Source organism: Diaporthe citri (assembly GCF_014595645.1).
Source record: "Diaporthe citri strain NFHF-8-4 chromosome Unknown scaffold_8, whole genome shotgun sequence".
Lineage (NCBI taxonomy): Eukaryota > Fungi > Ascomycota > Sordariomycetes > Diaporthales > Diaporthaceae > Diaporthe > Diaporthe citri.
Genome location: NW_025064853.1, coordinates 1,592,887 through 1,616,568, shown reverse-complemented (window position 1 = coordinate 1,616,568; position 23,682 = coordinate 1,592,887). Strand labels below are relative to the sequence as shown.

Here is a 23,682-nt window from a genome sequence, read left to right as displayed (position 1 = left end):
GTGGCAGTTCCTAAACTACCTAGGTACTGGCGTACCTGTCTATACACTGCCTCGCCTAAGAGGCGGACACTGCCAATGCAGGCCCATCATCGGCGTCAGCTGGCCTACGTTGGCTCGGCCAGGACAAAAAAGAGCACACTCAGCGCCGGCCCCCGCATAACCCGATAGCCTGCAGCTCCCTGTCAACGGATCTGGCAGCTAGAGCCAAGCTAACTCAGTGATCATTACAGTGACGTTATGTGTGTGCACTCTTCTTTGTCCTGACTGAGGTTGGGTAGCGCTGTGGCGGGCATCCTTCAAAGCAGGACTCCGCCAGACCCATGTAACTGGTCTAGACCTGTATGGAAGCGGCTGAGGGCTGTGCAACCCACAATCAGGAACTATATACATTTGTACAGGACTGTCGAGAGGATTTTGAAGTGCGGGGTTTTCTGCTCTTCGTCGCTTTGAGGAAGATTTCGAGCTTTCCCGAGGCCACTGAACTTGCTGTCAATATGCCTCCGTCCTGGATACGCCGAATTTTTCGTTTCTTCCGAAACGAGTCTGGCACCAGCAACGACGAGGATGCCACAAGTAACGAAAGCAGCCCTAGCATCCAAAGTCCCGGTCAAAGAGACTCCACCGACGATGACGACGAAGGCTTTGGGATGCATGTTTTTGTCGACAAGCCTGCCAACGAATCTGGGGTTATCGATCTTGTTGCCTTACATGGCCTGAATGGCCATTACAGTAACACGTGGACCGCGACTAGCCCCGTGGATGGAAGACAGGTGAATTGGCTCAATGATCTCCTGCCCGGAGTTCTTCCCAATGCGCGAGTAATGTCCTTCAGGTACAACTCCATCGTTCAATTCAGTAAAGGAACAGCTGGTATCAGCGGATTCACTGAGCAGCTGCTGGAAGCGGTGATGGCATGGCGGACGCCACCAGAGGAGAAAAGGCGGCCGGTAATTTTCATCTGCCACAGCCTAGGGGGAATCGTCTTCAAGCAGGTACTACTTGAATTTATACGGCCCTCGAGATCTCGCAAATCAAAGTCAAACCGAACGAGAGACTGAAGGTTTGTAGGCCGTCGTGAGAGCCCGAGAGCGTGACCGTTTTACAGGGCTGCTGGAAAGTATTCGAGGTGTCGCGTTTTTCGGTACGCCTCGTCGCGGATCATCAGCTGCAATCTTTGGAGCAATATTGGCCTCCATCTTGAAGGTTTCTACGTTCGGAACCAATACGAACTCCAAGCTCGTGTCGCAGCTGAAAGAGAACTCGGAAACGTTGTTCGCCATCAATTCCTCCTTGGTGGATCGCAGTAAGAATTTGGTCATCACCAGCTTCTGCGAGCTGGAGGAGATGGACTAAATGAAGAAACTGGTCAGTCTTAATGCTCCACGGCTGTTTGCGGACTTATAGGTCCCAGTAACTAGAGATTAACTGTTAGGGGACACCTAAAAAACAGGTGGTTGAAAGGAAATCTGCTGTGATGGAAGTGCATAACGAAACTCCCATTGGCCTCAACGCAAATCATCAAACTATCTGCAAATTTCTCGACTTGAAGAAAAATGAGAGGGAGTTTCGAGTGGTTTCATCTTGCCTTAAGGAAATGGCGAATACTATGTTATTGGCTGATGTCGAAGAACCCGCCACAAGTGAGTCTTGACACAATTGGGGACACTCTTCCCTTGAGAACTAGAATTACGAGTCAAAGCAGTTTGTAACTAAAGTAAGACGTAGCTCTCAAGCCCGAAGAACAAAAAAAAATGTTTACGGGCCTTCTATCACAAGAACTACGAAAGTTATATGGACCGGAACTCTCCCCGGGTTCCCGGCACTTGTGACCTGGCTTCTGCGCCATGAGAAATATCTCAACTGGATCACAGTTGAATCCGGATCACTGCTCTGGGTATCGGCAGACCCCGGCTGCGGCAAGTCAGTATTGGCAAAATTCCTTGTAACGCACCTACGAGAACAAGTTCCTGGAGACGAGGGACCCAGATTGTGTGGTTACTTCTTCTTCAAAGACGACAACGAGGAGCAGCGAAGTGCCGTGTTTGCACTGCGAGCTGTGCTCCACCAGATTTTCAGCCAAGACAGGAAGCTTCTGCAGCATGCGTTCCACGATTATGAATCCAAAGGCGCTGCGATGGTGGATGATTTCGACAATTTGTGGGCAATACTCTTGCAGGTTGCAGTCGACCCTGCGGCAAAGGACCTGATACTGATCCTGGACGCCCTCGACGAGTGTGAGGCCGATTCTCAGCGGCGACTGCTTCAAGGCCTGCGGAGGTTGTTTAGCAACGACAACAATGCCCAACGTTTCTTCAAGATCGTTGTTCTCAGCCGACCCAACAACGCCATCGAGGACACTTTCACCGCGGTAGCAACCATCCGATTGCGTAGAGAAGACGAGCCTGCAAGCATCAGCAACGACGTGGAGCTGGTAATCCGCAACCAGATTGGAGATCTTGCTTCCACAGGTCTTCCAGCAGAGGACCTGTCTTGGCTGCAAGAAGCTCTGATTGAGAAAGCGGACCGGACATTCTTGTGGACGGCGTTGATGATTGGTCTCTTGCTGGACGCAGCCAGAGCTGGCTTCTCAAGGAAAGACCTGGAGAACCTACTGGGCGCCCGGGACATCGACGGGATATACTTCAAACTTCTTTCCCGCGGCGGCACGGAGCACGAAGAGGGAGGAACGCGAAAGCTGCTGCAAGTGATACTTGCAGCAGCCGTACCCCTATCTCTCGACCAACTGAATGTGGCCGTTGCCGCCGATCCAAAGCACAGTAGCATCAAGGACCTCAACACAGCCCTGAAGTCTGGGATGGAGAAGTATGTCAAGCACCGGTGCGGCAATTTCATCCGGATCATCCGTTCAAACAGTTCTCTGGTTCACCAGACTGCCCGGGAGTTTCTGATACAACAGCAGCTGACAACCGCAAGTCTCTGGCGCCACCAAATTACCATCAAAAACAGCAATCAGGTGCTTATGAAGAGCTGCATTTCGAGCCTCTTGCTTATTTCATTGGAGGCAAAACCTAATACTGTTCACTCCACTGACCTTGGGATGTCGGAGGAACTATCAAATTTCGTCAGATATGCCTCGGAATTTTGGTCAAGTCACATTCACTGGAAAGTAAGATGTGTTGACTTCGAGGTGTCCAATCAGATCGTAGATACTTGCCTTACGGTCTCCAAACGCGTGCTTGGGACCAAACGTCAGTGGCTTCCTGCCCACAATTTGATTTGGTGGTCGAGTACTTGGAAGCTTTCCACTGTGAGAACGAAGTGGAGTACACCCGATCACGTTGTAGTAACGCCGGCAACGATGTGGACTATACTCGAGTGCCCTCTATTGAGGCTATTGGATGACGAAATCGTTGACATGAACGCCTGCGATTCGCCTGGCTCGGGACACGGTCTTCTCCATCGTGCTGCACAATGCGGTTCCATTTATCAGAGTCAAACCCTATTGCAACACGGGGCGGACGTCTCGCTCAAAGACAATGAGGGAAATACGCCGCTTCATCTCACGTGGAGCATGACAACGGCCGCAGAAAGAAGTCAAGATGCAGTGGACATCCGGCAATTCATCCGCATCTGCCTCGACCATGGTGCTGATATTGACGCGCAAAACAATCAGGGCAAGACACCGTTGCATCTGGCAGCTGAGCATGGCCTAGAAGAAGTTCTTCGAGAGCTTCTTGACACTGGGGCTGATGTCACTGCCACAACTCATTCAGGACACACTCCGCTACAGTTGGCGGTGCAGGAAGAAATCAGTGCAAGGTGCATATCTTTGCTTCTGAAGTATGACCGGAACCCGGCCGTGGTTGATTTGAATCGCGAGCTCGATTAGTGTAACTCATAGGGCGTCATTGGTGTTTTTGACCGTGACTCAAGCTTTCTTGACAGAGAAGGGATTAGACATGGAACACTGGGAGTGCTGCGGAGGCAGGCGACCATGACGGATTTAGTAGGCATGCGACTCATCTTGACGGGTAGGGATGATGGCCTACGTGAAGATAGCACACAAGACTCATGAACTCGGGTCTAATAAAAATGAGAGGAGAGATTCGCACCCGCAAAAACGGAGGGTACACCCGTACATCGCCAGCACTAAACCAATACCCATGCCCAATACTTACCTAGGTAGTCTTCCGCAAATTTCCACCTAGCCAGCTAAGTTAGTCAGCGACGCGCCTGTAATCCGCCCACACCTCACCTACGCTCTATGTTGCTCAGTATATAATCACCTTAACTAACCACCGCTCTGGCCCCAGCTTATTCCCATTTAAAATTAATCAACTTTATACCACACACCATACGCCGGGATTCTGGCTACCGCCGCCAAAACAACAACTACACGCAGGCGGGGTAAGAAGCCCAGTTCCTAGTAGCCTCTAGCCCAATAAGTAGCTGCCCTATCACCCAGCTATTAGAATCCTATGATTAAGGCGGTTATAATTGTGGTTGCTTACCGTTCTTCTTCTCCTAGTTACCTTCTATTAACTACTTTCAACAACTATATCTGTCTGCTCTTTTAAGACCCTATTATTTACTCCCTCGCCTTCCTTGGCAAACCTTTAGTTATAACCCTAATGATGCCGCCATACAAGACTACAAAAGAGTTCTTCCGTTAGGGTGAAGAAAGGGGATCTATATAGTACCAGAAGGGTATCAATATATTTTAAATAGCTGCTGCCTTAGCTACCTTAACTACTACTGTAGATGGTCCTGGTATATAGCCTTAAAACCATTATATAGCTGCAACTGCTGCTATCTGAGTTGATCTAAGAGACAAACCACGTTTTTATACCGCTTTAAGCCCACACTCGACCACATGAAGCGGACGAGCATGGTTGAGGCCGCAACCACCGAGGTTGGCTGTCTGATGGTAGGCGGCAGGCTGATATACCTGGGCTGAATTGACGACGGTTGAGCTGCGAGCACATGGCGTTGAGCAAAGTCATACAAGGGCTTCTGGTGTTACTATCAGGCGTGAAGCTGGCATGGTTCCAGATCCGATCTAGATGTCCACAGATACGCCTTTTGTTCACCTATCCCGAATAATCATCATCGTTCCCCGCGCGGCCCGATCCCGTGTCCCGTTTCCCGCCCATGTTTTCACTCCTCCAGGGCCGTGCCAGTGCTGCAAAGGCGGCATGCGCTTACCATCCCTACGTGCTGCCCCTTAGCAAGTTTGGTCAACTTTCACCAGTATCACGCAGAGTCCTGCAAAGTCTGCGTAGACTGTAAGATGACCTTCAGACCTGAAGATGCATCAGTTCTTGGACAATAATCCTTTTCCTCCACTCCACTTGGCAATCAATGTAAAAGCACCACCTGCCAGGCAGAAGACGCCGCTAAAGATGGCAACCTGGTTGTAGCCGCCATATGTCGACACGAGGACACCGTTGACGGGCGGGCCAATCAAGGCGGCAACGCTGGACGTTCCGAGACCCATGCCCATGTATGTGCCGATGTTGCGGGGATCCTTGGGGACGCTGGCGAAGGAGACAGACCCCGCGGAGAAGATCGCCCCCGAGGTAAAGCCAAAGACGGCAGTGAAAACGATGATGGCGGCATTGCTGTGGACGCGGCTCCAGCACAGAATGACGATACCGGTGGAGGCGGCTGCGAGGATGAGGCAGTTGAGACGGCCGAGCTTGTCCGACAAGATGCCGGGCAGGATGCGACCGGGCAACGAGGCAGCGTTCAAGATGGCCACCAGGTAAAAGGCTAGGCCACTGCTCATGCCCTGGCTGATGGCGTACGTCGGGATGTAAAAAATGGGCACGAACATGCCGATGAAGAGACAGAACAGGGCTGCGGTAAGAGACAGGAACTGCACGTCCTTGAAGGCTGACGGCAGGAACAGGTTGCTCTTGCGAGGCGGCAGGCGGGGACGGATCAGGAGGGACGAAGGCCCCAACACGGCGAGGATGATAAAGCCGCAGATGCGGACGGCCCAGGCGAAGCCGACGTTGGGACTAGCAAACATCTTGCCAAGGGCGATGGGGAAAACCACGCCGCCGACTGAAGAGCCCGCGACAGCAAGGCCCACGGCAGCACCACGCTTCTGGAAGTACTGGGGCGTGGCTGCATTGGCTGGGCCCATGGTCATGCCGAGAGAAATGCCTCCGAGCAGGCCCTGGGCCAGGATGAACTGCCACAGCTCATGGCAGAGACTCGTCATCATGATGGAAAAGACGTAGACCAACGCAGCAGGTAAGATCACCTTGCCCCCGTACCTGTCAAACATTGGCCCGCCAAACAAGCTGCCGACGAAGACGAAGAAGAGGTTGAGCGAGCCAATCCACGAGATGGCAGAGCTGCTGGAGTCCTTGAGCTGGTGAGATGCGTAGTATTCCTCGTAGATTCTATGCGGAACAAAGATTAGCGACCGACTTTAGAAGGGCTTCTAATAAAAGGTTCTCAATACGGAACAGAGTGACAAACCCAAATGAGTTGATGTAGCCAAATGTGCAGAACATGGCGCCTGCGTGACCGGCTGCCACCGACCAGGCGCGAAGGCCACCGTCCGGAAACGTCGTGGGCGCCGGTGCCACTGCCTTCTCACTCTCCCCCTGGGCCGAGCCATCTGAGAGGCTAGCTGTCGGGTTGGCACTGGCATCACTGTTCGAATTTCCTGCCGTGGCGTACGCGGACGCATGGTTCGCACCACCATGGGGCGGCTTGAAGGCATTGTTGGGGTCCATGAGAGGCAGCGAGCGGAACAGTGTTGTGAGCAAATTGACTGCAGTGTAGCGTGAAGAAGCAGGCGAAATGAATGGGCAACACTCTAGCTGGGAACACTTCAGCCATCTCTTAGTCTGTGTCAACATTCAGGTTTATAAGTGGTGTTGCTCGGCCTGTACATCTAGGTGCTCTGGAGCTCTGCCAGTCGATATCTCCGGTTGCTTCTCTTGTCTTCGGTCGGCGATTGTCAAACCGAGGTCGTCGGCTTCAACCTGCGTGTGGTTTGTGGCCGCCCCGAGGCGGCTGCTGAATCCACCATCTTATTCCCGTCCTCTCGGACGTGACAACATATAGACCAATCACAGCCGTAGTTATGGCCGAGAAACCCTCGACCTTATGTCCGAGCCGCAGCCCCCTTGCTGCCTACTCGGTCGCTTCGGAGGATAAGAGTCCAGGGCATGAATCCTCCCAGATGCCATTCTTTCAAGCCATCTATATCTTGCACCTATAAAGTACAGCCTGGAACGGCCGGGGATTCTGCTGCCTTTTTCATCCTCACTTATGAACCTGCCTCTCCTCCAAGACTTCAGCCAAAGGACAAAAGCCATCCAGCAATCACGATGCCTCTCGGAACAGCCCTCAAGGTGACTGCTCTCGGCACATTCGTCTACGTCGTGGCAAGGAAAGCGTACGTATCTGCCCCAGGGTGGCTGAGGTGACTGGACGTCCAGTACCCACATAAGTGCTAACGTTACTTGCAGCACCCACAATCCATCCTTCAATGGGACCAACGGCAATAACAATCATAATCCTCCCCTGGCTCCGGGCCGCGGTTCACAGCCCCGAAGCCCAACGTGCACTTGCGGCAAGGACAGGGAGGACCCACATAGTACAGTCAGATGATGCCAGCGGCGGCATGAAAGCTTGTCGCAAGGCAAGACAAAGAGACCCACACAGATTGGTGCAAGGATCGCAATCCTTATCATTTTCAGTCAGGAGCTGTCGAAATCGGTGGCATCGAGGTACCCGAGAAGTTAATGATGCCTACTGCCCTGCCACGCAATCAGGCTGTGTAACGAACCATTATAGCCGTCGTACCGTACGCCCCACGGCAGCTATGATATCCAACCGGCGTGTTTTTTTATATATGAGGAATTGAAGTTCTTGGATGTGGAAAGTCCTGCGAAGCCACACGTCGCCGCGCGAGGGAGGCAAGCCAAAGGGGTTCCATAGTAATGTTGCGAACTTTTGCAAGTGTGAAGCGTGACGGTGTGACGTGAACAGCGGTGGTAATTGTGAGATACGATGATAAAGAACGACACCTATATTTGGAAAGATGCGTACCAACATGCAGCGCTGTGAACAGTGCTTTTCATTCGCTTACAGTGGTGCCTTGCAGTCTGATGGGGCGCTTTTCCGCCCTACGGCCAGTCGCCGTTGCTCGACGTTTTGTGTAGAAGGCAACCACCCATCCTTTCTAATGAAGGATTACCAACACCAATTCCAGGTGGGGATATGCAAAACCGGAGTGGGCTGAGTGATATCGACTTCGTATTAAAAGGCCCATCAACCCTTCTGAGTTCTTCGTACCTGCGTGGACTACACCCGCCAGTAATTAATTGATTGCATCTGTAAACTTGCCCAGCACCAAATCATGGACAGCCAGCCATTTTCATATCTCTCCGACTATGGTCGAAAACGTCGTCGGCCGGCTCTGGCTTGTGATGAGTGCCGTCGACGCAAGATCAAGTGTGATCGCGTCTCACCCTGCGGTCCCTGCATGAAGTCCGATATCGTGTGCAACTACGGCCACCCTAACCACGAAAAAAACCGAACGCGGCGATCCTACTTCCCGGCGACGGCGACGGCGACGACGACCAGCTCTTTACAGACGCCCTCACTCAGTTCGTTGCCGTCCCCCGGCCCGCCCGCCAGCATCACACCTGACTCCGAGTTCTGCAAGCCCTTCTACGATGATCTAGACTTGAATCTAGATGCTATCAGCAATGAGTCCAGTCTGCTTGACCACATTCACGCATTTTCGAATGGAACATCCGGAAGCGAAGATGATTGCAGCTTCTTCCCGATTGACGTTTTGGGACAAGTAGAGCTCTCTAGTCCTTTTGGTCCCTGCAGCATTCAAGGCTCAATTCGAACTGGAACGCCGGACTCTGCACAACACGATGGACCTGCCGTGACATTCGCGCAGACTAGAACTTGGGGAGGAAGTCACTGGGAAACTGCTTTTGACCAGGTATGCAAACGAAACTGTTTCTTGGTCGCATATCAGTTACTCTCACTAACAATGGAACTTGCAGTTTGACAAGATCACATTCTTGTCCAACCAGGCCAGCGACAGATTAGCAGATTCAGATCTCCAGTACTTGTACGGTGAATGCAAGCATTTGGCAGAAGGCATAAGAAACAAGTCCCTGTCATCTGCTGCAGGGGCCATGCCGGACTCTGACAGTCGGTGCATGCTCCCTTCACGGGATTTGTCCAACAAGCTTGTGGAGATGTATTTTGAAACATTTGGTCCAGTCTTCCCTACGCTGCACCGACCTTCATTCCAGGACGAGTATGATAACTATTGGCTGGAGCTCTCTGGTCAGGATGCTCAACGCAGCTCAGCGATGTCGACGATAGTGTGCCTTGTCCTGGCTATCGGATCTTCTGTCTACAGCGGCGGCCTGCCGGCCTCGCTTCAGAGCCAGCTGCACTCGCGTGCCCGCAAGTGGATGCTGACTGCCCGCTCCTGGTTCAAGACGGAGTTTCCAAGAGAGGCACTGGGCATCCCCAAGCTGCAGACGTTGTGTCTCTTCCTTCTGGCGCGTCAGCTCTTCCCGTGTGGCCTGGATGATGAGGAGTCCTCCCTCTCCGCCGACTACGCCTTGAGGCTGGCCAACCGTATGGGTCTACAGCAGCGCAAGCCGGCCTCTGGCTGTCAATCCGACGTTGCCCAAGTCCAACTGCGACATTCTCTCTGGTGCACCGTCACGGAGCTTTCGATACAATCCAGCCTTGATCTGGGAGAGCATCCACTGCTCCTTCCAGAACATCTAGCCGACAACCATCTTCTACACACGGCCGTGACCGCATCCGAGCAGATACAAGCTCAATCCCAGAGCCCCATCCAGACTGCCCTCATGCGGTCATTACCCGTGCGGCTGAAGATAGCCAAACTCCTCAACAGTCCTGATGTCAACAGTATTTCCTACGAGGAAGTCATACGGCTGGACAGACAGCTCGTCGAGTCCTCCCGTTCCGACTCGCATCATCTGCGAGTGTTTCCTGAGTCAGATATTGGCAGCAGCAATATGGCCATCCCGTGGCGTCTGTGCAATATTCTCACGCGCCGGTTCCGGCTGGCACTACATCATCCATTCGCCAGCAAAGCCGGGGCCAATCCGACCTACTTCTTCTCGCGCCACGTCTGCCGCGAAACGTCCCTCCTTTTGCTCCGTTTGTTGTCTCCTGTGTCACATGATACCGCATTGCCAGACTACGACCACGGATGTTTTTTTGTGGGTACTGCCGGCGGCGTCTTCAAGTCTGTTCTGATCCATGCGACAACGTCCGTCTGTCTCGAAGTCTTCCACGAGCTGGCGGACGACCCGCTCGCCCTGTCCACAGCGCCGACTGTCGAATCCAAGCAGGCGATGTTAAAAGACTGGTGGCGGGCCATCGAACGGTCCATTGTTTTGTGCCAACACCGCATCAACGCCGGGGAAACGGATATCCGTGCGTACGTCCTGTTTCGCTCAGTCCTGGGCCAAATCACAGCTATCAAGGCCGGGCAAAACGAGAACGAGAGCATTTTCAGGGCGGCGAGAGAGAGCCTGAGGTACTGCTACCATCTGTTACAAAGTAGGACTACGGAGGAGCCGCTGATAGATTCAGACAAGACGCCATTTCAATTGATGTAGCATGGGCAATTCAGATGCGGTCTATGACTTTACGGTTCCCTGCAAAGTGCAATTGTGAACTGTAAACCCGATGCACCTCAACGATTCTCAGCGATCCGATATTTGTAATTTGCACCAACGCCCCGGCAGTAAACCTCTGCCGCTGCGCCGGCCCGGCCTGCAGCTCCTCGGTCGACAACACCTTTCTCGGGGTGTTCGTGTAGCACAAGATCCTCCACCGGCGCCGCGCGCGTCCCCCAAGGCCCTAGTTGCATGGTCCTGTTTTGGCGGCGTGTGCCGTCTGTGGTCTGCGCGCTGAGCAGCCAGGCGCTGTGGTTCTCGGGTCGGCGTGCTGCGGTGAAAAGAGCGCCGTCTGTTTCTTTGGCTGGGTAGAGCCCGCGTGGGCCGCGATGTCATGTGTTTGTGTTCCTGTGAAAGCTGATGATGTTGAATTAATCGCTAGTAATGTAATATACGGTGCAGCGGCAAGCGGGCCAGAAGATATTAGTTGGTGTGCTATCTCTGAGTTAGCCAGGGCAAACTTGTGATGAGTCAAGGGCTCCACTATAAACCCGTATATATAGCGCTTCTAAGCCCTCTTTTAAGGGCTTATTTCTCCTTTAATAATTAATTATAATTCCACTACACTTGATTTAATATATAATAATTACAGGCTCAGTTTTATAAATAATTTCTTTAATTATTATAATTATTTCAGCTAATATTTATGTAGATAGCGCTTCCGAGCCCGCTTCTGAGGGCTCGTTTCTCCCTTTGATAATCAACTATGATTCTACCGTGCTCGATTCGATGTGTGATAAAACTTGTTTCTGGCATCGTCAATCTATGGATGCCTTAGGCAGTCGCCAGGCCCGTCATATCTGACAGGTAGTCTGCAGTATTAATAGCTAGCATGATTAAAACCGGGACCTGCCGTGGGCAATTTGCAGCCCCCACCTGAAGCTGACGGTGGAGCATGCCCTAAAACACCGACGTGCTCGGTGTTCCTACGGCCTATTCTCCAGACAACAAAGTCATCACTACACATCATATGCGTTGCACAGCGCTATTGTGGTGTTTGAGCGTCAAGCGAGCTATCAATGCATCGGAGGACAACCACCTAGCTAACTCTAGCTACCCGGTACTGTACAGTACCTAGGAATGTTCGGGGCAAGATCACCAGCGCTGGGGACACTCGCCCCAGCGCCAGAGGCAGCCTTGAGCCCGGATCCCCCTGCCACTGCTGCTGCCACTGCTGCCAATGGCAGAAGGCCACCACGCCACCTATCGTCTCGCAAGAGAAGGCGTCCGATGCTTTCTTGTGAGCGATGTCACCGGCGGAAGGTCAAATGCGACCGCGAGGAACCTTGCGGTCCCTGTACAAAGGGCGGCGCCGCCAGCTCATGTCGTTACGGGCCTCTTCATGCCCATGAAACCCCACCTCCCACAGCCCTTCGACCGGTACAACCTGCGCCCGAGCCATCGCTGCAGGGACAGCCTTCAATTAGTTCTGCTGAAGGACCCGCAGAGTCACCTGCTCATCCTGTTCAGCCTGCTGATCCTCCTGGCCCCGCGAGTTCCATGATCGACCAGACACTGCACAACCTCCAGAACCGTGTCGCCAGCATAGAACGCCTCTTATCATCCGGGGGCGCTCCCAATCACCATCCAGCCCAACATCAGCTCAAGAAGGACCCAAAGACCAACAGCTCTACATCCCTTCAGCAGAACATTGGCACCCTAAATACTCGATTAAGCCACATCGAGCAACGTCTCTCAGATCCGTTACGACCGAGCTCTCTCTCTGTTCCGACGGCTGCACCTCGGGTCCGTGTTGGCAAGAGAAAGACAAGGTTCTTGGGACCAAGTCACTACCGTAATTCTCTGGAGCAGGTGGGTGCTGATTATCTCCAAAGCCTATATAAAAGCAAACGAATAGCTGCAACCTGGTCGATATATATGCCCTAATAATTCCTACAGGATTTCCATCTTTTCCACCGCATGATGGCAAGCACCAAATCCAGTCCTCCGAGTGATACAGCAGTTGCTGCCGAAGTCATCGCCTCTGTGGACACTTGTCGAGCGCTGAGGAAGCGTGTCAAGGAGCATCAGCGAGTCAAGGCCGAGGATCCGTTTCCCGCTGTGATGAACAGCCTGCCCCCACGAGAGAAATGCGACCGGCTTGTTGAATCGTACTTGAGGACCTTTGAGTTGATGTACCGAGTGGTACACATACCCTCCTTCAGGAAGCAGTACACTGAGTACTGGGAACGACCCCAGGCTGCTTCCGCCGGCTTCAGGATCAAGATTCTTCTGATCCTCGCCCTTGGCTGCAGTGTTGAACGCGAGGAAGAGGTCTTCATGTCGGTGTGCCCTTATGTATCACAGTGGGTCTTCGCCGCACAGTGGTGGTTGACGGGCCCTGCTGAGAGATCGACTGCTGGCCAGGAGGGCTTACAGGTCCACTGTCTGTTGATTCTGGCCCGCCAGGCTCATTCCATTGGCAACAGCGGCTCAAACTGGACTCTTTCAGGATCCCTTCTCCATTTTGCCTGTATGCAAGGCTTGCACCGAGATCCCAAGCATTTCCCCGAACTCTCGTTCGTGGACGCCGAGACGCGCAGACGGTTGTGGGCGACCGTCCTGGAGTTGCTGCTGCAGACGTCCATAGACGCCTACATGTCTCCCATGTTCTGCCTGGACGACTTCGACACTGAGCCTCCATCGAACTTGAATGACGCAGAGTTTGATCAACACACATCAGTGCCCCCGCCCCCGCGGCCAGAAGCCGAATTCACCCAGACTTCCATCCAGGTGCTCCTGCACCAATCGATCCGCTGCCGCCTCGACACTATGAAATTTCTGAATAAAAGCAGAGGAACGGAGCAGTGTTATGACACCGCACTCCGGCTTGGCACGGAGCTACAGTCTTTCTCTCAGAAGAGTGAGGTTCTTTTTCACTCGCGGGCGGGCCAGAAAAACAACATCTTGTACGCAGCACCCAAATCACAGGACTCCCCCATCTGATCGTGCCCTACGTAAACTAATCAGTTCCGTATCTGGTAGTCACAAGAAGCTGACAGATATGATACTGCACCGTGCCATCCTTCTGCTACACAGGCCGTTCGTGCTCAGGGGTGCCGGAGACCCACGCTTCCACTTCTCACGCAAGGTCGGCTTGGAGTCTGCCATGGTGCTACTCTCGCATCTCGGGGACCTGGATGCCTCATCTGGAACTGTAGATGAGTTTGCCCGGTTGACAATGATGTCCACAGGCACCTTCAAGGGCGCCATCTCTTTAGATGCCATCACAACAGTCTGTCTCGAAGTACTATCACAGTTATACGAGGAGGGAGGAAAGACGGGGCCTGAGCATGCTTCTCGTTCCGTGGTCGTGGACATGGCCCGTGCCTCCCGCGCTCTAATGGTCCAGACCTTGGAGCATGTGCAGAAGCAACTAGAGCGTCTTGTCGCACGGGGTGACCCCAGCCTAAAGCGTTATGTCTTTCTCAACACCACCCTCGCACAGATCCGTGCCCTGGGGACTGGAAACCCCCCTGAAGCCACGGCTCGTGAGGCGCTGAAGGATAGTCTACAGGCCTGCCGGAATATGCTGGAGCAGTATATCCACACGGCTCAACTCCCGGAATATTCGCCACTTACTAGCGGCCTCTTCGACGTGGAGAACAATCAAGTCTTATCTAATGATGAATTGTTCAATTCATTGGTATGTTACGCACCTGAGGATACTTGTTCATTGACTCCTGCTAATAGGCATCTGCTAGATCGGCGATCCTGCGTTCAACTTGGAGTTTGATCCGTCCAGGCTTCTTTCCATGTGGGATGACCAAAACATTCATGTATCACTTTAAGACACAGACACGAAGAGAGAGGGAGGGAGTGAGGGAGGTTGAGTGTGTATAATAGACTAAATTTCGTCTTTCTCTGTTTCTCCAAGGATCAAGTCTCTCAAGTGCTGTTCCTTCCAGTGCATCTAGTCCTCCAGAGCAGCAAACTCAACATCATTAACGGCTAGTGCGTGCGGCCTGCAAAGAGAGAAGCGCTTCAAGACCTCCATGACGGTGAGTTTGAAGACAATGTCAGCCACGTTCTTGCCCAGACACCGACCGCTGGCGCCGCCGGTGCCGAACCGCATGTAACTATAGCGGCACCTGCTCAGTGGCACCTGCCGAAACCTCTCGGGCCTGAATTCGCCGCTGTCTGTACCCCAGCTATCGGGATCCGTGTTCAGCCTGCGTGCATCAATCACGACTGCCGTGTTTCCAGGCACTTTGTAGCCGCCGATATTCTTGTCGGTGGAGGTGCACTCTGGGAGAGAGAAGGCTGATCCATGCGGGGAAAATCGCGCGTCAGCCTCGCTGGCCTTCAGCCGGGATACGAGTCGACTCACAAAATGCGGGAGAAAGACGCATGCTCTCCATGACAGCGAAATTGAGGAGGGTGTCCTGCTTGCTGAGGAAAGTTTCCAAGTTGCCAGATTCCTCGGCGGCCCACGAAGTGACTTCGTCTCGCAACCGTGACTGGAAGTCCTGATTGGCTGCAAGGTTGGTCAGGAGTGTGTTGAGTACAGCGGCGCTGACCTCAACATTGGCGAAAAGGACTTCATCGAGTGTATGTAAAAACTCGGTTAATTTTAGCTCCCCATGCTCGACGCCGCGGAACATCCTCTCCACGGGGCAAGAACAGTTCGTCTGAGTTGACAAGTTGTAAGTGAGTGGCTGGCGGGCTGCGTCCATCCGGATTATGATAAAACCTACCTTGCGTGCTCGATTTATGATCTTCATGTTGTATGCCTTCCACACCATGTTGTACTCTGTCATTCGTCTGGCCGCAGCCCTGTTGAGCCAACTCCCAACCTTGGTGGTCAAACCATTGTTCAGAATGACATCGTGTAACACAACCTCGTGCAGACTGTTGATCTCAAGCAGCTCCTTGTATAGCTGTTGTTGTTTTTAGCATTTTATTTTGACTGGGCAGAACGTCCCTCCATTCTTACCTCGTCGTTGAATGGTTCACCATACAACTGATATGCCACCAGCTCGAAAGTCACAAATTTGCTGGGCTTACTGGCGTCCAGAACGAACCTAGCAGGGCCGCGATCGTGATCTGGCACTGGAGAAGACGCATGCAACTGATCGGCCCATTTGGAAATCCTGTTGATAAACGTGGGAATACTTTGTCTGCTTTTCTTAAACGAAAACTCGGGATCAAAGTACTTGCGGATAATACCCCATCTCTCTCCGGCTAAGACCCCGACGGCATCCCCAAGGATTCTATTTCCAGGAATTGATTAGCAATTCGTTATTTGCGGGCGACCTATACGTGCATAGTATAGATATATTACCTTCCAAAGTACGCGCCCATGTTCAAGTTATGGGGCTTTGTGTGCTCTGCTCACCGTCTGTCAGCTCTAATTGACTGCAAGAATATATACATGAAATGAAGCCGCAAGTCATCTTTTACCCTTGGTATCATCTTTATAAAAGTCTTTGATATGGTTCGGCCTTGAGATGACCAACTCTTGTTGCCGGCCGTTATATGTCAAGTACGGTTCATTGCCAGCCATTGATCTGCCCTGGGCGGACAATCGCAGGCTGTCGAGATATAAACAATTGAACTCTATCACAGGAATTTGTATTCTCGATAGAGGCTTATGGTTTGCTCACCTGTCAATAAACTTGGCCACTCGAGAATCGGACTGAATTGTTTTGATTGCGCGGCCTGTATCGTCTTTGATGGTGACCGAGGATGAGGGAATCAGGCGGAAAGACAAGAGTATGATGAGGAAACCAGTGAGCGACGCGAGGATGATCTGTTCGTACGGGAAAACGACCTGCCCGAGGCTGTTGGCAGAGGCCCGCGGGCCGTTCGTTGTGTTGACGAAATCCATTATGCACCGGTTCTGATACGAGTTCACTGAATGAGTCAAGACGAAGCACATCAACGGATTTTGACATCAACCTGTATATTTGTATTATGTACTATCTGTAGTTACAAATCTGTTTGAGAGGCCTGCCGAAGTCAATCATGGTGCCTAAGAAGTCCCTACCTGCCCAGTGGCATGATTCCGTGCGCCCTTGTCTCGCGGCGAGGCACAGTCAGACCGTGATCCTGCAACGGGCATTTCGGACCTTCGCGGCGCACAACGGGGCGGAACGGGCATACCTCGGGAATCCTCTGAAAGAGAATGCTCAGTGTCATTCTTTGCCTAAAAATTTCCCAACTTTGTGATTTGACAAGGCCAATCTCGACTCTTCTGTGAGAACAAGAGACCCAGAGCATCATCCCCAAAATTCGAACCACTATTCAGCATCAACATGGCAAGATCAATCAATACTCACACCGCTGTCAAGATCGGTGAAAACGGATCCATCGAGGCCGTCACCAGCGAAGTTCCACAGCTTAGGGAAGACGAGGTGCTCGTTCGTGTCGCCTGCGTCGCCATCAACCCCGTGGATGGGAAATCCGCAGATTTCTCGCCAACGACCGGGGCAACATTGGGGTTCGATTATTCCGGCGAGATCATCGCCCTGGGGGCCGACCACGCAGGCGAGCGGGCCACGCGGCCCCTGGCCATCGGAGACCGCGTCTGCGGCTGTGTGTTTGGCAACAACCCCGATAGGCACAACAACGGCGCTTTCGCCCAAATGGTGGCGGCACCGGCGAGCCTTGTGCTGCTGATACCCTCACACATGTCATTCGAGGAAGCGGCTACGCTTGGTGTGGGATTGGCAACTGTAGGCCTGGCTCTCTACCGGTCTCTGAAACTACCCCTGCCGTCGCCCTCGAATGCCACGCAGAAACCCACCTCAGGCTCAGGCGCGCGCCATGTCCTGGTGTATGGTGGCTCCACAGCAACAGGCACACTGGCTATCCAGATGATCAGACTGTACGTGCTTGAATCGCCATCATACGTTGGCGCAGAGAGATGCCATTTTAGGATAGCTACTGACGTACATACCCTGCAAACCAGCTCCGGACTCGTTCCCGTTGCGACTTGTTCGCCCGACAAAGCCGACCTGCTCAAGTCGCTCGGGGCATCTGCCGTGTTCGACTACCACTCCCCCACGTGCGGTGACGAAATCCGCGAGTACAGCGACAACAAGCTAGCGCATGCCCTCGACTGCGTCAGCGACACGGCCTCGATGCGCATCTGTTACGAGGCCCTGGGCCGGGCGGGCGGGCAGTACTTGAGCCTCGACCCGTTTCCCCTCCGCAGTCACACGCGGCGTAGTGTGCGCCCGAGCTGGATTCTCACCTTGACCATCTTTGACCAGCCAGTGAACTGGAAGCGCCCTTTTCGACGCGATGCCCAGCCTCAGGACCGAGACTTCGCCGTGGCTTGGTTCCAGACCGCCCAAAAGTTGCTGGATGCCAGGGAAATAAAGCCACATCCTATCCAGGTTCGCACTGGTGGGCTGAACAAGGTGTCAGAGGGTATTAAGGCGGTGCGCCAGGGGGAGGTTCGAGGGAAGAAACTGGTTTACCGTGTGGGATGCTGAGATTTGAGCCACGCTACTGGATGTTAATGAGGTTAGGAAACCGAAATGAGTACTAGATAACGGCGTTTGAAAGGCTATTCAAACACTATTCATTGAGGCTCAGTGCATTAAACGCATTAATTCTTGACATGTAGTTTTCGCGGGAGCTCCACTGGCAACCAACAATCTGACTGTGAACTTGGAACAAAAAAGCCCAGAATATAATCACACAGCATGCCCGGGTGTGTATGCTTTTCCTTCTACACTGCACTTATTCTGCTTAGCATGTACCTAGTCACGCACCCCCCCCCCCCACATAACACACTTTTTCAATTCAGCTCGGCCTGTTGTTTATCACCCTGTTTTTGAGTATTATTTTTGAAATTTGCTTAGAATTAATTTGGTGGAGCTGACAAGGAGTATATGTTTAGTACGTGAAAGGGTGATCTGAATTGGCAGTTGTCTGGATGTGGTGCGCTGACGTTACCTGCCCTCGGTACTGTCCCTAAGTAGATACTAGTCTAGTAGGTAGAAGCCATTCCTTCAATGTTTGGACCCACAATTGTCCGCAAGACCGTGGACCAGCCATCCGTAATTGTCCGCAATTGTCCGTTGCCAGACAAGGGTGCCGTTAAGTCCGAAAGTTAGGTACCTAACGAGGTATACTGAAGTGTGCTGGAGATTACAACACTGGAACACTGAAAGAAATGCTAAAATACGTAGCAGTCAGTCTCGTACCTAGCTACGGTTGAGAAGCAACCCAGGATTCGACAAGATGCAGCCCAAGGTTCAGACCGAACACCTTGCGCCAGGCGTGATCCTGATCGTTGGGGGAGGCCCAGTGGGGCTTGTGCTCGCCACGACGCTTGCCCACCATGGTGTTCGAAGCGTGATACTGGAGCGCAACTTTACGACCACGCGATGGCCCAAGATGGATCTGACCACAGCTAGGTCCATGGAGATTCTCAAGAGGCTCGGCATCGCTCAGCGACTACGGGAGCGAGCCGTCCCGTCTCATCACCCCTTCACCTGTCTTTTCTCCAGCGGCCTCGCCGCCGACAAGGCCATCACGTCGTGGCAGCTGCCCAGCGTCGACAAGTACCGCGGGGAGATTGCTGCCCGCAACGATGGGACCATGCCCATGGAGCCGTGGCTTCGCATCTCGCAGGAGATATTTGAGGCTTGGCTTAAATCTCTGAGCGACTCGAACCCCTTGATCGAGTTCCGCGCAGGATGGCAGGTAACAGCATCCAAAGAATACGATGAAAGAGCTGAGGTCACCTGTCGCCAGGTCTCCACAGGAGACGAGCGTTCCATTCAAGCTGATTTTGTGGTGGGGTGTGACGGCGCTCGCAGTGTGCTGCGAGAAGGCTTGGGTATCAAGCTGGATGGGGGCCCACTGTAAGTGATCTTGTGGTTCTAGTTAGATTCATATGGAACCCATTTCCTGTTCAGACGAAGATTGACTAATTTAATTCGACCATTATAGTCCAGCCCAGGCTCTTCTTGTCCATTTCAAATCCAAGGACCTATCACGCATTCAGAAACAAGGCCAGTTCTGGCACTTGTTCTTCCCCAATAAAGCTGCAGACGGCGGTGGCGTTAAGGGGGCGGTGATTGCACAGGACGAGATCGATACATGGACGGTCCATTTATTTTTACATGCCGGCGACGACCCTGCCCGAATCTCCTCAGATGATGCTGTCGCCAGCGTCTTGGGCGGGATTGGGGATCCGTTTCCCATCAAAATTGACGAGGTACTCGTCAGGTCGACATGGAGTCCCAGTATCGCAGTGGCACAGTCATACGCAGGGCCTAAACAGCGCATCCTCCTCGCCGGTGACGCTTGTCACCAAGTTCTGCCGACAGGAGGCTACGGCATGAACTCTGGTGTAGCGGATGCGTACGACCTGGGGTGGAAGCTGGCTGCTTCGGTTAACGGCTGGGCGGGTCCAAGGCTGCTCGCCTCATATGAGGAGGAGCGTCGCCCAGTTGCTGAGCTGGTCGCCCATTGGTCCAAGACGCACATGGGAAATCTCTCGCGCTTGCCCATCGCCACCAGCATCGACGAGCACATCAATTCGGACAGCCCCAAAGGCCGGGACATGCGCGCTGCCGTGCACGATTTCCTTCAGACCCACGATGGGCATAACCAGAGTATCGGTGTCGAGATGGGATATGGCTACCAGTCCGGGATTTGCATACACAGCCCGCTAGATGACGACAGGGCCGCGCCCGTGTTTGACGCCAGGAAGTGCACTCCGACAACATACCCTGGGTACAGGGCCCCGCACGTCGTGCTGAAAGGGGGCGAGCCAATCTACGACCATTTTGGCAAAGCTTTCACGCTGGTTGTTTTCGATGGACCGGATGCACGTGCCCAGCCATCCCCGTGGGCAAAGAAGGCCGTCGAGTGTTTCGGCGCAGCGGCGAGGAAACACAGAGTACCACTATCGGTAGTTGTGTTGTATGGAGAAGCGCACGCTGCGAGCGTTTGGGATGCTCGCATTGTGCTGGTACGGCCCGATGAGTTTGTGTCGTGGCATGGAAATGAAGTGGATGACCAGGAAGCGGTGGAATACACCCTTCTCCGAGCCATAGGATTCAGCGTCTAATGCAGGTGACAGTACATAGCCTGTAGTCAAAGAATTCCCATGTCCTCATTAGCGTATAGTCTACAGAGATATACTTAGGTAGGTTAGGAACCCAACCCCCCCCCTTTTTTTTTGGACCCCTTACATCTGTAACTGTATCTCAAATGTGCAACTATTGCCACTTTTGTAAAGTTGTGTGTTTTCCGGAGTCTGGGAGCCCACCCGTGCAATTTCCAAATTCCCATGTGTGCTTACTCAGGTACTAGTACCGTTTAACAAACTTAACCTGGTCAAGTGTATCCTTTTTTCCCCTGTCCCAAGAGGTAGGTGAGGAAGTATTAAATTAGAAAACCGATATTCGCAAAGAATAGAACAGAGATTACACAGATACATTCAGGCCCTAGTGCGCAAATTAGCAGAGATGTACATTGGAGATATCTGTGCATCCTCCGCTGCTCCCAGTGCGAACTTCAAGTTGATATTCTCCAATGACGAGAAGCAGGTTCTTATACATAAACCATCGGGACTCTACAATTACGAAATCCTTATCTTTATCTGAGAACGAAGAAACTTTTAGATCGCAACGGTGGGACTTCAAGAGTGACTGAAAATGTAAAGCATGTATTAGGAAGGTTTTCTAAAGCAACATTGATTCAAAGCAGCGGTGCCAATGGCCTATGAATATCACGCTAGTTGCTAGGCACCTCATTCGTGCTGTCACAGGTACCACAAACTGATTTATCAGACTCTATCTCCTCGTGTACCTGCCTCGGCTCAAGTGGCCTGGACATCTTCAATCCTTATACAGCGCTACCTGAACACCAGTAAGGTTCGAAGGACCAACACGCATCACTCCAACATAAGGCGCAGGGTCTCGAGCCTCGATGCGCTTGTATATACGCAGCAGGCGTGCCAGCATGTATGCAGCTTCGGTCATGACCAGAAACTGGGCGGGGCACCTGCGAGCGCCGCCGCCAAAAGGCACAAAGTTCCAGTACGGGCGCATGCCGTCCCACCGCTCGGGCTTGAACTCCAGAGCGTCGGGCCCCCAGATATCTGGGTCTCTGTGCATGACATTTTTGTTGGCCTGGACAACGTCGCCTTTGCGCACAAATATGGGCTCTGTGCCATCCGGTCCACCCCCGACAGGCAAGGTTGTATCCTTGATGCACCTTCGAACCTAGGGGTGCGGCACCGCATGAGTATGATGCCTGGGTCAAGTTGTGCCTGTTGAAAAAGCTCGTTCACTTACTTGCGTGACACCATTAGGATAGAGTCGGTGGGTCTCGTTCAGCACGCCGTTCAAGTACTTCATGTTTCGAAGCACCTCGAAGTTTAGCCCGTTTTCTCCATGAGCCAAGACTTCCTTGCGCAGCCTTTCCCAAATATCTGGCCGTCGTGCCAGGTTCCATAGAACGTGACTAATGAAAATAGAGGTAGTGTCGTTGTTTGGAACGAACATGAGGCTTAGGTGAGAGCGGAGCTCGTCCGGATTCTTGACGTATGACGCAATGTACCAGATCAAGTCCTTGCGCTCGCCGTCGTGAGGGTCTTTGCCCATGCGCTCAAACTGTTCCAACTCGGCGTAAGTGCGCTCCATCTGCTTGTTGATGAAAGCGTGAACCTCGCCGACGCAGTCCAGCCACGCCTGATTCCGGAAAAGAAAAAGATACTTGTACCACTGCAGTCGCAGCCTCAGGAACCTGAGCACGTCTCTCATGGCCCAGATGATGCTGGCCCGCTCGGGGTGGCCAAGACTCCCAATCGACTCTCCAAAGAGAGAGTCGGAGTTCACATCGAGGAACTGTTTCAAGTTAGTCAGAGGGTCAAGGGGAAGAGACGACATGTACGTAGGAAGGATAGTGAGCCCACCCATCGCTGAAGCAGGGGCTGTATGTCGAAGGTTTCACCGTCCCCTGGCAAGATATCCAAGAACTGATCGGTGTGCGCGCGGAGCCGTTCGGTGTTGGTATAGACCTCGCGCTGGAAGAAAGGCTTGATCAAAAAGCGGGCGTGCTCCCACTCTGCACCGTCAACAGTGCTGACGCCCTTATCGGCAAATGGGTAGGTGGCCTTGTTGTTGCGGCGGGTGGGGGACACAGCAAAGTCCTTCCAGACGACGGCAGACATGGCTTTGACGTTCTCCGGCTCAATGGTCCAGATGAAGCGGGAGCGCACAAAGTTGACGAGGAAGGTCTTGGGCTTGTTCTCATGGATCTTGTTGAGCCACACAAGGTAGCGGTTTTGCCGTAGTGCGCTGGCCATTCCCAGGACCACGTCGAGGCCGAAGAAAGGATCTCGGTGCGGGTAATTGGCGATGTTCCCGCAGCCCATGACTTCCGCTTTTTCTCGTACCTGAGCGAGTCCAGAGTGGATAGGCATATTGATCTTAGAATGCAAAGAATTGCCACGGCAAGGGCTGCGTACGAGACCAACTGCTTCGTCGTCAGCGTCTCATGCTGGACTCCGATATGCACCATAGATGGCCAATCAGTCGCATTGGCAGAGTTGATAGAGTGTACTAGCGCATGTAAAGAGGCCATGTTGCTCGTTGGCGATGATGGGAAGAGAAGGGCGCCTTGGATACCCTTGGGGGAAACCACACATGAGCAATGTGTACTTAAGTAGACATCCGAAGTTTTTCTGCAAGATTCGGTCCCCTTTCTCATTGCTGGCTCTCTTCCATCTTTCTCAATCTTGTGGTCATGGTCTAGGTACCCACATAGGTTCTGTCGTAGTTTTGCGGACCCTGAGATGACAGTCCGGCCGACTATCCGGATATAGAGGATCAGTGGTCTGACAGCCCGAAATCTCCGTCGATTGGCCGGAAATGACAAACGTGCCCTTACTTAGGTAGGATGGTAAGTCCCCAGTTATATGCCTGCGGAAGGAAGCGGACCCTGGTCAACTGGTCTCCGTAGGATTCACACGCCGCCTTAGACACTACAGATTTCCCATTCGCGTAGCGCCAGATCCAGGCAGGAGCAG

At 52.9% G+C, this 23,682-nt stretch overlaps 11 protein-coding genes across 11 annotated transcripts; 8 read left to right on the top strand and 3 right to left on the bottom strand.

The window, feature by feature from the left end:
* Positions 1-494: 494 nt before the first annotated feature.
* INS49_014811 (uncharacterized protein) lies at positions 495-1,353 on the top strand (the record flags this gene model as incomplete). The annotated part of the gene is made up of 2 exons (XM_043175500.1): positions 495-992; positions 1,069-1,353. The coding sequence occupies 2 exons, from the start codon at positions 495-497 to the stop codon at positions 1,351-1,353; spliced, it is 783 nt and encodes a 260-aa protein (XP_043020457.1).
* Positions 1,354-1,594: 241 nt separating this feature from the next.
* On the top strand, positions 1,595-3,033 carry INS49_014810 (uncharacterized protein; the record flags this gene model as incomplete). The annotated part of the gene is made up of 3 exons (XM_043175499.1): positions 1,595-1,640; positions 1,788-2,864; positions 2,921-3,033. The coding sequence occupies 3 exons, from the start codon at positions 1,595-1,597 to the stop codon at positions 3,031-3,033; spliced, it is 1,236 nt and encodes a 411-aa protein (XP_043020456.1).
* Positions 3,034-5,275: 2,242 nt separating this feature from the next.
* INS49_014809 (uncharacterized protein) lies at positions 5,276-6,713 on the bottom strand (the record flags this gene model as incomplete). Its single annotated transcript, XM_043175498.1, has 2 exons — positions 5,276-6,374; positions 6,454-6,713. 2 exons carry the CDS (start codon positions 6,711-6,713, stop codon positions 5,276-5,278), a joined length of 1,359 nt encoding a protein of 452 aa, XP_043020455.1.
* Positions 6,714-7,313: 600 nt separating this feature from the next.
* Positions 7,314-7,596, top strand: INS49_014808 (uncharacterized protein; the record flags this gene model as incomplete). Its single annotated transcript, XM_043175497.1, has 2 exons — positions 7,314-7,381; positions 7,455-7,596. 2 exons carry the CDS (start codon positions 7,314-7,316, stop codon positions 7,594-7,596), a joined length of 210 nt encoding a protein of 69 aa, XP_043020454.1.
* Positions 7,597-8,473: 877 nt separating this feature from the next.
* Positions 8,474-10,619, top strand: INS49_014807 (uncharacterized protein; the record flags this gene model as incomplete). Its single annotated transcript, XM_043175496.1, has 2 exons — positions 8,474-8,947; positions 9,012-10,619. The coding sequence occupies 2 exons, from the start codon at positions 8,474-8,476 to the stop codon at positions 10,617-10,619; spliced, it is 2,082 nt and encodes a 693-aa protein (XP_043020453.1).
* Positions 10,620-11,859: 1,240 nt separating this feature from the next.
* Positions 11,860-12,183, top strand: INS49_014806 (uncharacterized protein; the record flags this gene model as incomplete). The annotated part of the gene is made up of 1 exon (XM_043175495.1): positions 11,860-12,183. The coding sequence occupies one exon, from the start codon at positions 11,860-11,862 to the stop codon at positions 12,181-12,183; it is 324 nt and encodes a 107-aa protein (XP_043020452.1).
* Positions 12,184-12,599: 416 nt separating this feature from the next.
* On the top strand, positions 12,600-14,470 carry INS49_014805 (uncharacterized protein; the record flags this gene model as incomplete). Its single annotated transcript, XM_043175494.1, has 3 exons — positions 12,600-13,588; positions 13,665-14,325; positions 14,384-14,470. The coding sequence occupies 3 exons, from the start codon at positions 12,600-12,602 to the stop codon at positions 14,468-14,470; spliced, it is 1,737 nt and encodes a 578-aa protein (XP_043020451.1).
* Positions 14,471-14,592: 122 nt separating this feature from the next.
* Positions 14,593-16,509, bottom strand: INS49_014804 (uncharacterized protein; the record flags this gene model as incomplete). Its single annotated transcript, XM_043175493.1, has 5 exons — positions 14,593-14,942; positions 15,010-15,310; positions 15,377-15,559; positions 15,616-15,703; positions 16,286-16,509. The coding sequence occupies 5 exons, from the start codon at positions 16,507-16,509 to the stop codon at positions 14,593-14,595; spliced, it is 1,146 nt and encodes a 381-aa protein (XP_043020450.1).
* Positions 16,510-16,936: 427 nt separating this feature from the next.
* Positions 16,937-18,121, top strand: INS49_014803 (uncharacterized protein; the record flags this gene model as incomplete). The annotated part of the gene is made up of 2 exons (XM_043175492.1): positions 16,937-17,508; positions 17,593-18,121. The coding sequence occupies 2 exons, from the start codon at positions 16,937-16,939 to the stop codon at positions 18,119-18,121; spliced, it is 1,101 nt and encodes a 366-aa protein (XP_043020449.1).
* Positions 18,122-18,875: 754 nt separating this feature from the next.
* On the top strand, positions 18,876-20,715 carry INS49_014802 (uncharacterized protein; the record flags this gene model as incomplete). Its single annotated transcript, XM_043175491.1, has 2 exons — positions 18,876-19,501; positions 19,590-20,715. 2 exons carry the CDS (start codon positions 18,876-18,878, stop codon positions 20,713-20,715), a joined length of 1,752 nt encoding a protein of 583 aa, XP_043020448.1.
* A 772-nt stretch (positions 20,716-21,487) lies between these two features.
* On the bottom strand, positions 21,488-22,959 carry INS49_014801 (uncharacterized protein; the record flags this gene model as incomplete). The annotated part of the gene is made up of 3 exons (XM_043175490.1): positions 21,488-21,874; positions 21,947-22,498; positions 22,567-22,959. The coding sequence occupies 3 exons, from the start codon at positions 22,957-22,959 to the stop codon at positions 21,488-21,490; spliced, it is 1,332 nt and encodes a 443-aa protein (XP_043020447.1).
* Positions 22,960-23,682: the final 723 nt, after the last annotated feature.